At 37.0% G+C, this 13,024-nt stretch overlaps 1 protein-coding gene across 1 annotated transcript in view; it reads left to right on the top strand.

The window, feature by feature from the left end:
- LOC140143626 (calcitonin gene-related peptide type 1 receptor-like) overlaps positions 1-12,093 on the top strand; it is a 79,924-nt gene extending 67,831 nt beyond the window's left edge. The window contains exons 10-14 of the mRNA XM_072165443.1: positions 3,621-3,684; positions 3,886-3,971; positions 4,832-4,967; positions 5,944-5,985; positions 11,056-12,093. Coding sequence (XP_072021544.1) covers positions 3,621-3,684; positions 3,886-3,971; positions 4,832-4,967; positions 5,944-5,985; positions 11,056-11,442 — 715 coding nt within the window. The 3' untranslated portion in view covers positions 11,443-12,093. The remainder of the gene's footprint in view (positions 1-3,620; positions 3,685-3,885; positions 3,972-4,831; positions 4,968-5,943; positions 5,986-11,055) is intronic.
- Positions 12,094-13,024: the final 931 nt, after the last annotated feature.

The following is a 13,024-nucleotide window of genomic DNA, read 5'->3' as shown; positions in this document are numbered from 1 at the left end:
TGCCATTTTACTTGAGACACAGATGATTTACCAAAACCTAAATCTACAAGTACACAACACACTGGATACTGTGTTTTATCTGGGAGGCAGATAACTTGACAAAGTCTGCTCCTCAAAACACATATTGCCATTTTACTTGAGACACAGATTTTTTACCAAAACCTAAATCTACAAGTAAACAACACACTGAATACTGGTTTTTTTTTTATCTGGGAGGCAGATAACTTGACCAAGTCTGCTCCTCAAAACACATATTGCCATTTTACTTGAGACACAGATGATTTACCAAAACCAAAATCTACAAGTAAACAACACACTGGATACTGGTGTTTTTTTAAATCTGGGAGGCAGATATCTTGACCAAGTCTGCTACCCAAAACACATAATTGCCATTTTATTTGAGACACAAATCATTTACCATAACCAAAATCTACAAGTAAACAACACGGTTTATACTGCGTTTTATCTGGGAGGCGAATATCTTCAATCAGTCTGCTTCCCAAAGCAAAAGGCAGTATCTGATGATATTTAACCAAGCAGATAGTGTGGTTTTATACAGGTTTCATACTTTCCTGCCGCTTGCTGCTTTGCTTCACTGCGCTTTTGCACCTTAGCGGTGACCAGCGGCAAGCCGATGCATCGATCACTCCACCTCTTTGCCCAAAGCGGCAGATCGCTGGGAGTTGAATTCAACTCAGTGGTGTGCCGCTCCGCTTGCAGAAAAGTGCAAGCGGCATGATGAAGCGTCACCCCGCTCAGCGGCAAGCGAAAGAAAGTATGAAACAAGCATTACTTGAAAGAGTAGCTATTGAATTAATGTAACTTAACCACAGCTGCAGCCTTAATATTTTATCACCGAGACATATTCCTTACGCTATTCCGTACCGTCCCCGACCTAATACCTCTACCTGGAATTTGTTACAAATAAAATACTAATAAATGCTAGATAAGATATTACTCTTAACCCAAACCTGATCCTGAAGCTTAAGTTCACTCAAAACATACTTAAAGGAGAAATTTGGTTGACCAGGCCAACTTTGGCGAAGACTGTGGTAATATTGTATCATTATACCTACCATATAGCAAAATATTTGAATCTGAGATGATGGACGTCCCGTCATTCTAATCAGTGATCGTCGTGTATTAGGACTTTACGCTTATTCTGCACGAATGTAACTTTATACAACCTGCACCTGAAGGTCACCTGAATTAATTTAAATTGTGGAATACAGTGCAATAAAACTCCTGTCTAGCTGATGAATGTCACTAATCTGTCCTCATAAAAGTAATGCTAATGAATTAAATGGGCATAAACATGTTGTATGTCCAGGTGTGTTAATCTGGTTTCATTTTATAGACGGTCTTAGCCCTGGCATTATGGAAACTTTTGGGCCCATAACTGCTGAATTGTTGGTCCAAAACATGTAAAAGTATACATATTTAGAATGGTAAAGACATGACAATTTCATTTGTGAATTTGGGCAAAAATGCTTACTTTTGGAGAAATTTAAAAAAAAAGTTTTTTTAGCAACATAGCAAAACAATTCTTCAGTAAAATTTGTGTTTATTATTGATTTTCAAAAACTAGTTAGGCCTATAAATATCTAGGAATTTTTTTTTTTTTTTTTTTTTGCTTCTTTAATTTTGATCCGATTTTTATACTACCACAAACCTCTGGCTTACACATAATGTTTTTGTGCAAAAACAATTCTCGCTATTCGCAATAAGGGCGCCGCCAGCGGTTTGCGATGTAATCGTGATGTATCATAGGAAAATCGTGATGTATCATGGGAAAAGGTCGACATCCAAGTCCGCGCAATACGAATATTACCATGCTATTACATAGGAACACGTGACAATATTTTTTAGTTTGTCAATATAACGGTATTACACGCAAATCGATAGAGAAAAATTAATTGTGCACATTTCAAATCACATTATTAAGTATTATTGAGTATCGATTCGCGTGTAATACCGTTATATTGAAAAATTAAAAAATATTGTCACGTGTTCCTATGTAATAGCATGGTAATATTCGTATTGCCCGGACTTGATGTCGACCTTTTCCCATGATACATCACGATTACATCGCAAACCGCTGGCGGCGCCCTTATTGCGAATAGCGAGAATTCTTGCAGATTCATTCGCTTAGCTAAAATATCGTCAAAATGTTCGCCTATATGGAGTGTGTCAAAATGTTCGCCTTTATGGAGCCTGTGTATTAAATACATACGGTAACTACTAAATATCTACTGAAAAAATAGGCCTATCATAAACAGAGGATATAAGAATAAAAAATACTCCTTTAATATGATAATATGATCAGCAAGATCGACGGTGCGCAAATTGAATTTATGTGTGCGTGAAAACAACAGCAAGATGTTGTTTTTTCGAATACATCACGTTCATTCTGGATGACTGAAGTTGAAAGTCGATCAACACAGACTTTTATCGAACAAATATATTTAGAAACTGTGTTGCAGCTGCTAGCTGGTTAAATATTTACAGCAGAAACAGGAGTTTATAAACTTAATAATGTTTTGCAAAAGCCCAGTATACTTGCAAGTCTAGAGATTTCACTTTGCACTATTACTGGTAATTGACTTAATTAGGCTTCTTACGTCCTTCACGTTCTCACGGACCTATGTTACACCTTTTGTATTGCAGTTCCATTACAACGAATTAATCATTTAGTGTTCCTTTTATTAGTGTTATAAACCTTAACCCAGATTTATACAGTTGAGTTACACTTTAATTTGAAATTACTGTTAAATGAACATTAAAAAGACTATAGCGTCATGCTGGTTCCAAACTACAAACTATTTAGCAGTCTAAGTTTATCATGCGTACCCTGGTTTCTATGTCAACATGTTTGCGTGACGATTTCTTATCACAACCTTAAGTCACTCAATTATACGTATCAGGCGTACCGCCAGAAGATGATGAAACATTATGATTATTATTTTGCTAAGCCCCTACGATGTTCCCATAGGTTAGGAGCATGTTTCTTCGGTGAGGGTAGTCCCCAAAGGAGCCTCAATCGTGGGGACTTCTAATGTTCCCGCCATACACGCACGAGGCGATCGGGATACCATGCTTCGAGCATGCATGCGGTCACGTGGCGTATGGTAATTCATTTTCCGTTGAACCAGCATGTTTAAATTTAAAGATGGTAAGATATAGAGGTGAAACAGGGAGAGGGAGACAAGAAAACACATTAACATGATTTGTCGATGTCTCTGTTGTTGTGGTTTACAAAAAGGTAAGGAGGGAGAGCGGAGGAAGAGGCGAATCACATGGGAGTGAGTAATTCGGTTTTTTTCCTCCGATTCCAACGCAGATTGCTATTATAATCATTCCCTAGTATACCTAGAAAAAGAGACGAAAGGCAGGTACCGCCACAATAATAATATTACAATAATACATGTTTGTACAGCCACCTGTATCAGTAATATAGTTGCTCAAACTCCAATTTGTGGGCTCGTTTGTACTCATTGTAATGTATTTTCATGCCGATTCCAAATATGGTCATGAAAATGTACAGTTTTTGAAGAACAAAGATCTCATTTAATGTTTTCTAATATGAGTAATATATTGTTTAAAATTGATATCGTATGCAGGTGCTGGTTAGGAGAAACACCTTACGAGTGGTGGGTGGCTGCCTTTATTATATTTGTTTTAGGGGTAAGTCCATTTTAGTAAATTAAAGTTCTTAAATAATCAACTAATAAAAAAGTGCCTTAATAATTATTGATCTTTATTTCTTTTTCTTTTTTTCTTTCTGTCTTTCTTTCTTTCGTTCTTTCTTTCTTTCTTTCTTTTTCTTTCATTTCTCCTTCCTTGTTCTTTTGCATATAATATGTTTATGATTATTTTGTTATATAGGTCAATCTGATTTTATTACTAAACATCGTACGGGTCCTTCTCACCAAATTACGCACCACGCCAAATGCTGGAGCCAGCACTTACACGTAAGCTAACAATTGCAAATATTTTAGATCATGTGTAACGTTACGCTACATGTGCATTTCTGTTTTAAGCAGCTCTCCGTGACAGCAGTAGTTCTCAATATATACTAATGCATTAATTTTCTGTGCACAAAGATGACCCAATTGCCAGTTTTCCACACAGCAAAGTGCAATATCATGGTCAATCCAGCTTTCCAGAAAGTGACTTAGAAAATACCACCCATTTGTTTACTATCTAAAACAATCGTCTTCCGAATTGGAAGAGTGCAGAATGGGTGTTAATTCCCAGTGCTATACGATCTGTATCAAACGAAATGTTACTTGTGTTTTGTTGTTGTTGTGTTTTTTATGTTTATATTGTTGTTGTTGTGTTTTGACTTGACAATGCTGATAATTGACTTAAACGCAACCCTACTCACTCCCCAAAAGAGTGATTCACTTATAAAAACACTCAAAAATGAGTGAAATGTGTTTTTAAACTTCACAACCACTCAAAAAAGAGTGAAAACCACTCTAAAAGAGTGAATTTCAACTCGTTCAAGGAGTTAAATGAAGGACAACGCGTTTTTAGAGTTGTCCTTCATTTGCCTCCTTGAAAGAGTTAAAATTCACTCTTAAAGAGTGGTTTTCACTCTTTTTTGAGTGGTTCTAAAGTCCTTTTTGAGTGGTCTTATAAGTGAATCACTCTTTTTGGGAGTGAGTTTTTCACTCTTTACATTTAGAGATTAAGTCTTAACTTATTTTTGTAAAGGTGAAACAATCCATGACTGTCATCACTTTCGTAGGGCGTAGCCAGCTTTCTTGGTCGAAAACAAAAGAGGGTTAAAAATGGTTTTAATCCCTTTTTTATGTTTATTTTTCAGGCGAGCCGTTAGAGCGACTCTTATTCTCCTGCCACTTTTAGGTCTTCATTATCTTATTATGCCTGTTCGGCCTCCAGAGGGCACTCTAGCGGAGAGATTTTTCTCGTATCTTATAGCTGTTTTACTGTCATTTCAGGTAATGTAATATCGATGATGAGTATTTCGTTATCTAGGCATAATTAAACAACAATGCTGGGGCATTATTTACACTATATTACTGTTTATTAGCCATAGATTTTCTTCCTTAAAAACGTATTCGGTATTTTTTCAGCCGAATTTGCTCAACAATACGATGACCAAGACATGGTTACAGCCATAGTGGTGATGATGTAGGTTTTTATTGAAAGTCGACTTAATGAGATCTAGTATTTTGTCATCTGATTATCTCGTCCCTAAGAGGTCGGCTTACCCATAAAATTATCTCTACATCCGGGTGGCACTTTTAAGCGCCCGTTTTTTAAGCGCCCACATTAAAATCGCACTTTTAAGCGCCCATATTATATGCTCTATGCAACAATACACCTCTCTAGATGAGGTGACATGTGTGATGCGATCAAGTAAAATATCAAGTAAAATCAGTCGGAACGAGGAAAAAAACATTTGCAAAGCTCCGTTTTGCAGAAAACCCCATTGGAATTGAGCAATCAGTTCCAAAGATATGAGCAATTATAGAGTTTCCAAAACAACAGGAAACAAAAGGAAATATAGCCTTTGTTTGGCTATGTCTCAAAATCAATATTTCAGAGTTCCGGCTGTTTTGTTTGATCGCATCACATTTGTTTACACTTAGTACGCCCTCTGTTGGTCTGAGGGGGACAACTGCCAGGCAACGGACTGTATAATTTACATGTAGAATTTTAAAACAATTTTAAAAAGCAAATAATACGGATATATTATAGCTTGATTACAGGTTCACAGGTTCACAAGCTACATAATATCACAAAATTAAAACAACAAAACTTCTGCAAGTTTTAAAAAGATTTCTGCCATAGACACTCTGTATTATTAACAACAGAGGGCGTTCATAATGTAAAGATGTGACGTCACCGGTCACGTCATCTATAAGGTTGTGGTTTCTGATTATGACATTTGCTATTTATCTCTCTTCACAGGGTTTCTTTGTGGCATGTATCTTCTGTTTTTTCAACGGAGAGGTAATGGAAAAAATACATAGAAGCTTTCAAAAAATTAGTCTGGCTCATACTTCCGACTCCTACGCAACCAGTCGCCCGCGTCAGACAAAAGTTAGTTAAACCCCTATTGGCTTATTTATGTCACGTGGTGATGATGTAACCATTAATAACGTCGCGTTGTGTAAAACACTACAAGGTCATGCTGTATACACTAGGATCCACAACATGCTCATCTATCAGGACAAAGTTCTTTAACCCCAATACCTTTGAAAATTTGTGTACAAAAACTCATACTCTGCAACTTGAGGTCACATTTTGCACTTTGTTTGAATTGAGGTTATTGAACTATGTCATTGGGATGAGGCTATTGTGGTCCATAGTGATAGTAGAATTAGTACTGCTGTTACTTTCTTTCAGTTTTGTTTACTCACTTATATTATTATTTAAACATATCAATTGGATAGTTTGCATGCCGTAGACATCCTGATGAGTTTATTTTTTATTTTCGTCTTTTCTGCAATTTTGTAGATACCTACCAAAGCCTTTCTTCATCAACGTGTTTCTACTGAGTATATCGCATCACCCCGCTTTTATTCCGCCTTACTTGTTTTACGGGTGTCACCGTCAACCGGGTCGATCGTTTCTGCTGCACTACAAATGCAGGACTCACTCTCCACGTATTTAGTGGGGCAAACGGTATAAAATTTATCGTGACCTGCGCGCTGTATCTGTGGTAATATTTTGTAGTCGTAAACAAATTAAGATTTTTTTGCAAAAAAGTGACTTCGGCGTATTAGGGAAATCACCACCTCGTACTTATACTGCCAACATCGCACCATATCACCTACTTTACTTAGTATCTCTAAAAGGTGATTGACGGTTGACAGTGATGATGTAGCCCTGCATCAACTTGCATCACCCGATCTATTTGTAGTGAGACCATCACCGCGTGTTACTTCACATCACCCCGCATCATTCGTCACCATCTTGCCGGCTCAGTAGAAACACGTCGATTGAGTGTAATCTCGCACTGTGAATCTTTACCACATCTGACTAACAATATTGCAGCATATATCCAGGCCTTCCACACATTAAAAAACACGCTCGCTTATTCACAAATTAAAGCAAATTCCTATCATTATTTTCTTTAAAGATTTACAGTTTATTTCCTATTAGGATTAAAGAGCACATGCGCAGAAGTTGCACATGCGCATAAACGGCGGCTGGGTGATCGGAGAAGGGGAGCAATTATTCGATCGAGGGAAGTGGGGTATTCCAACTCTTTATGCAGTTTTAAGAAACAACCGGGGTTACCAGCACCGTCTTGGAGCACGAGTAATGGGAATATGTCCAATAATTGATCACAGCAAAAGCTTTTGTATACTAATGTCATTTTGTTAATGGAAAATGGAATCAAATTTATAAAGTTTATGTTCTGTTTGATTGCTTTCATGCATGCATCATTAGTTACCCCGTTCCATAACGATATTGCATGAAAGGGTATCTAGAATTATCCTACAGCATGAAGTCAATAGAATAAAGAAGGGAAACAAACAAAAACGGCCACCTGAATATGCAATTTTATGTCGGGCTCCGATAAGAATCGGGTGTCTTGTTATGTTTGTCCATTATGAAATCAATATGTTATTTGTTGTGAATTGTCTGTTATATGACATAACTCATCCTGATTTCAAACAAAAACTACACTGTTCGGTTCTATTATAAACGTTTGGATGTTTTAAATGAAACTTGTAAAATTCTTAATACATTTAAAAGTTGCCCAACAATAATACAAAATCTCTTTAACCGGCTTTAACTGAAAATGTCAGCGCAGTATAGTTTAAATTTGACATTAATGCTGGTGTTGTCAATTCGACCACAGTGCTTAAAATGATAAGGCTGATTTTATCCTTCTGTTGTTTCGGAAAACGTGCTTTTGGAATACCAAACTTCCCTTGACCAAGTGTTGACATTATATGTTAATTTGGTAAGTAAATTTATTTTCCTTAAAAGTTGATTTTCTCTTAATTCTTTCATTTATCTTCGCATGTTGCTACCAGCAATTACGCAGCCTATAGTTGAGCACATAATGTCCATAATGCATGCATTCTGCTCACCGCATTTACCTCCTGCCTTACCCGCGTACATTAATCTCATGCGTGCTAGCCATGTTAGCCATATTCTTCAACATAAAATGTCAAAGTTTTGAGATATTTTCTCAAAAATCTTACAAACCACTGGACCAAATAGGCTTATTTGTACGCATTTCAATGCTTTTTCCATGCTGATTCTAAATATGGTCATAAATATGTACAATTCTGAAATTCTTTACAAAAATAATTTTAAAAAAGTCGTCTGCAGTCGAGAGAATGATACTGAGACAAATCATCAAAATCTCAAGTTTGATGAAGAAAAATGGGGGATGAGGCTGTCGATCAGATCAATGACCTTTAATTTGTTAACATAATTGGTGACTTGATTTGGCTTAACCAGCTGAAAACCCATGCACCCCCTATAGAAGACATTACCTTAAGGGGGTACTACACCCCTGTGGTAAATTTGTGATTATTTTTCATTTTTTTTTCTCATAAAATAATAACACACTGGCAAAAAAAGTTATGTATATTATTGGGGCAAGCAATCCAATTACTACACTGAAATTTCAGTGACTCAAGACAAGCGGTTCAGTATATATGATAGGAAACGAGGTACATCCTAGCGGTACCTTATTTCTTATCATAAATAACAAACTGCTTGTCTTGGGTCACTGAAATTCCAGTGTAGTAATTGGATTCCTTGCCCCTATAATATACATAACTTTTGTTACCACTGTGTTATTAGTTTTTGAGAAAAATGCAAAAATAGACAAAAATTTATCGAGGGGTGTAGTACCCCCTTAATCTTCCTAACAGGGAATATGAATTTCCAATGGGGTTACCTGAATGTATGACTCCGTTTGAAACATGCACTCCATGTGTGGGCGATTAAGGTCATACTTTAGGGGGTGTATGGATTTCAAGTGCAATAGGTCAGTACAAGTTTGGTAATTATCCACAATCCTACCGCGGATTCTTAACAATTTCCAATGCATTCTTATGAAGCTGTTTTCGCACAACGTGAGGTACATTAAATGACAAAATCTTTATACTGCGCTAAAAAAAACTACTGAGAAATGATATGCACTATAATCTTAGACAGAATTTTTGAAATTAGTTTGCGTCTGACGTCACTTTCATTTAAACTACCCACGACCCTTGATATGTTAGTGCGTAAAGGTTGATTCATCTGATGTCTTCATCGGAGAAAAGAAAAAATGGTACTTTTCTAGACATTGCTGACATATAGTGCCTTCACGAAAGAAAGTTTCCAATTTCTAAGACCTCACTTTTGAGACAGTTTGTATGTTTGAAGGTACGAAATTAACCATAAGGCACGCTGTTTTACCTCTGCGTTCAGTTATTTCATTCATCTCGACAACACTTAAAATAATACGTACATCATTATACTTCTGAGTTTATTTGACAGGTGACGCCAGGCGCAAACTAGTCTTTTTAACTCTGTCTCCGATTATAGCTTGGTTCTGAAATTTCTTACTACGTTGATTTTTCCTTTTGGAATTTTAACCGAAATGCATTATGGGAAGTGAATATGGCATAGGTTCGGATTAGGGTTAGGGATGAAGTTAGGATAAAGGTTAGAGTCAGAGTTATGATTAGAGTCGGGTCATGTTTAGGTTATAGCCGGGTTAGGTTTAGGGTTATTGTCGGGGTTAGATTTAGGGTTAGGGCTTAGGTTATAGGTTCGGGTTAGAGTGAAGTGTAAAAGACGCTAAAACTAATTAAGTTACCAAATAAAGTAGTCGATATACAAAGAACGTACTTTGATACCTTATTTGGCACGATGAAACTATATTTCCACCAACTTACAATAATTTGAATAAAAAGGGAGCCTTTTAAAGTTAAAACAAAGTATATAATGATACTTGTTGCGTTTAGTAAGAGCTATCTAAAAGCTTTACAGTCACGGTGTCATACTGCCGTGTCGCTTGCCGTTGATTCGCGTGACGCACACGCAATGCAGATAAAGGGACACAATCAAGGCTTGTGATTGGCTGATACGTCTTGCCGCTTGCTGCAGCGGCAAGCGGCATGAAAGTATGACAGGGGCATAATGCACGCATCAAACACGCTGCATGTCATGCATGTGGGTTCTGGCATGTATTATACTTGTTTTTTGTAAAATATTTGTTTCGGCAATGGAGTCAAATTCGTTTGATCTTTCGATCGACGACCGATGCTTGGTCGATCATTTTCATTAATGAAATATCACTTAATTGACCTGTTAATTGTGAAAATATTTAATCTTTGCATGCTCTGCAATCTTTGTATACAACATATTGACAATTTTGTTAATTACTCGATAGTTCATTAATAACAACAAGTATTGATGCAGCATTGTGGGTTGATCGATCAAGTTTGACTGCGGTACCTTAGGCAATAGAACCAAATTATTTCGATCTTTCGATCGAGCATCGATGCTTGGTCGATCCTCATTATTTATAAAATAACAATTAATTAGCTATTTCTAATTGTTATAACATTTAATCTTTGTACCTAATGCATTGTCCAATACCTAATGCATTGTCCAATACATACATTAATAACAAGCATCAAAGCAACATCACCGGTGGATCGAAAAAATTTGGCTCTGGTGTCTTAATAAATCTATTCAAAACTACAGTACTCTATCACATTAACTCTTTATCTGTTTGTGATTTTTGTAATGGCGATTTATGTCATTGCAAATGGTTCTGATCATGCTTTCGACTGTACATTTGCAGCATTCTTGTTTTGTTTAAAGAATGAATATTATGTAATTGTTTGCTGCATCGTGCAATGAATATGAACATGAATTGCAATAATTAGAATACAACTTTTATGTGATATTACCTAGATTAGAAAAATGACCTTTTAATAATTCTCACCTTTACGCAGTTCGCATTTTACATTCTCTTTCGATTTTAACATTATTCTTACAGTTAGACATACAATAATGTTTCCATTAACAGTTCTTTATGGCAATTACTTCCAGGTTAAAATGCAGATTCACCGGAAATGGTTTTCATTTGGTTTTGGACGGAAAAGCAGTGTATTTACAAGTCGTTACGGCAATATGAACACTACAGTAACTGAAGCTGTATCAATGCCGGGACGACGTAGTGTAGACATAGTATCCCCAGGAAGCCCTCTACTAAATAAGCAGCATGGAACTATGGGTAATGGAACACCTGGTGGTGGCGCTGTTGATGTCCATGCAAGTTCATCCAAGTTAGAGAAAGTGAATGAGAAAGACGAGACTTATGGTATGAATGGGAAGGATTATAATGCCAATAAAAACACTGGTAAAGATAGCGATTCGGGAACAAATAGTCCTTTAATAGAACATCATCGTGATTCGTCCAAAACAACAGAAGTATAAGACTTACACCGTTACAAGTGGTCACTGCGTTTATGTAATTTTGCTTTCATTGTTCATGTTTGACAATCTTGCCTGGGTATTTGACTTGAAATAACATATTATTACCTCTTTGCAAATACTGGACAAAGCCATTGGTAAATAGAACAGACGTTGTGTTTGGTCGCTTGGTTATATGATCTAAATTCCAATCAAATTTTTGTCTAAAGTTTTAGTGGGATTTGAAATAAGGTAATAAACATTATACCACATCATGCACGGATATAGAAAACACTGGATTTAGTTGCATGTGACGCAAACATTTGAGACTGAAGAGTATATCGTTACTACAGCTTACTACGTATTCTTAACCGCGCGCTCTTTTTCTCTCTCTTCTTCTGTCATTTCATTCACATCGTCTGACTTTAAATAAAATAGTTCTTCACAAATCAACAATCAATAAACATCGATGTTTTTTCATCCTAAACATACACAAAATTACTATAAAGCGACTCTGTGAATTCAACCGACTATAGAGGGCGCTGTTTAAGATTGTTTTTAACCGCAATCATAGCCATAATTGCCATGATTGGCACCCGTGCTCAACCAATCACAGTATAGGTTATATAATGGCGTTCTTCATTGTGCGCAAATAATAGCCATTTATTACCACAGTTGCCACAGTGGCGTAACTCCTATGGGCTCTGGGGGGGCGTGCCCCCGGGCACCTGGGCTAAGGGGCACCCAAGCCTGGATAGCCTTTGACACGATAGTACTTTGTTATAGGAAAGAAGTGGAAGCCTTTACCCACCATGCATTGAATTACTCTTCATTTGGGTGCCCCTTCAACACAAAATTTTTCGCGCGCTTCGCGCGCATTGCAACATATAAATTGTCATTTTAAAGACCTAAATTCAACTTGATTAAATACCAAATTAGTGGTATTTATGCACATTTTCGCGCGCCCGCACGCAATTGCTTTAGGAAGAGGGGGTATTTTGTATTCTTGCCCCTGGGCGCCATTTGCTACGTCACTGACGAGTCTCCAAAGTAAAGACATTAGAGAATATGAAAACATTTTGTTTTATTAACATGAACTGCATTGAAACATGATATAGGCCTAAATTTAATCTGAAACACTTCGTAAGTTATTCGGTAGGTCTATGGCTTTCAATACTAAAATTGATTATTGTTGGTCAGGGGCACCCGAACTACTTTCGCCCCCGGGCACCCTGACCCAAAGTTACGCCACTGAGTTGCCAAGCACCGAGAATCACGTGATACAATATTACGTTACGCTATAAAAAGATAATAGGACACATTGGTATGCTGGTGTTCTTCGATGCGCGGAAATCTTGATGTATAAATCATGGCTTAGGCGTCACTGAAGTTCTAAACTGTTAATAGAGTTGTAAAACAAAAACAAAACAACACAAATCAAAAAAGCCATGAGTCTCAGCAATGACTACTTCAGCCAATATGAAACTGTTCTGTGTCTCGTGTCAAGTTGAAAGTAACGCCATCTACGTATTAATTTCGCAGTGGTAATATCGAATGGCGCGCTAACCTTATTCCGCGGGTGTATACACAGTCGTAGCAGGTTGGC

This window comes from Amphiura filiformis, unplaced genomic scaffold (genome assembly GCF_039555335.1).
Source record: "Amphiura filiformis unplaced genomic scaffold, Afil_fr2py scaffold_24, whole genome shotgun sequence".
Classification (NCBI taxonomy): Eukaryota; Metazoa; Echinodermata; class Ophiuroidea; order Amphilepidida; family Amphiuridae; genus Amphiura; species Amphiura filiformis.
The sequence above is the reverse complement of the archived record's forward strand: the minus strand, read 5'-3'. Positions and strand labels throughout refer to the sequence as shown.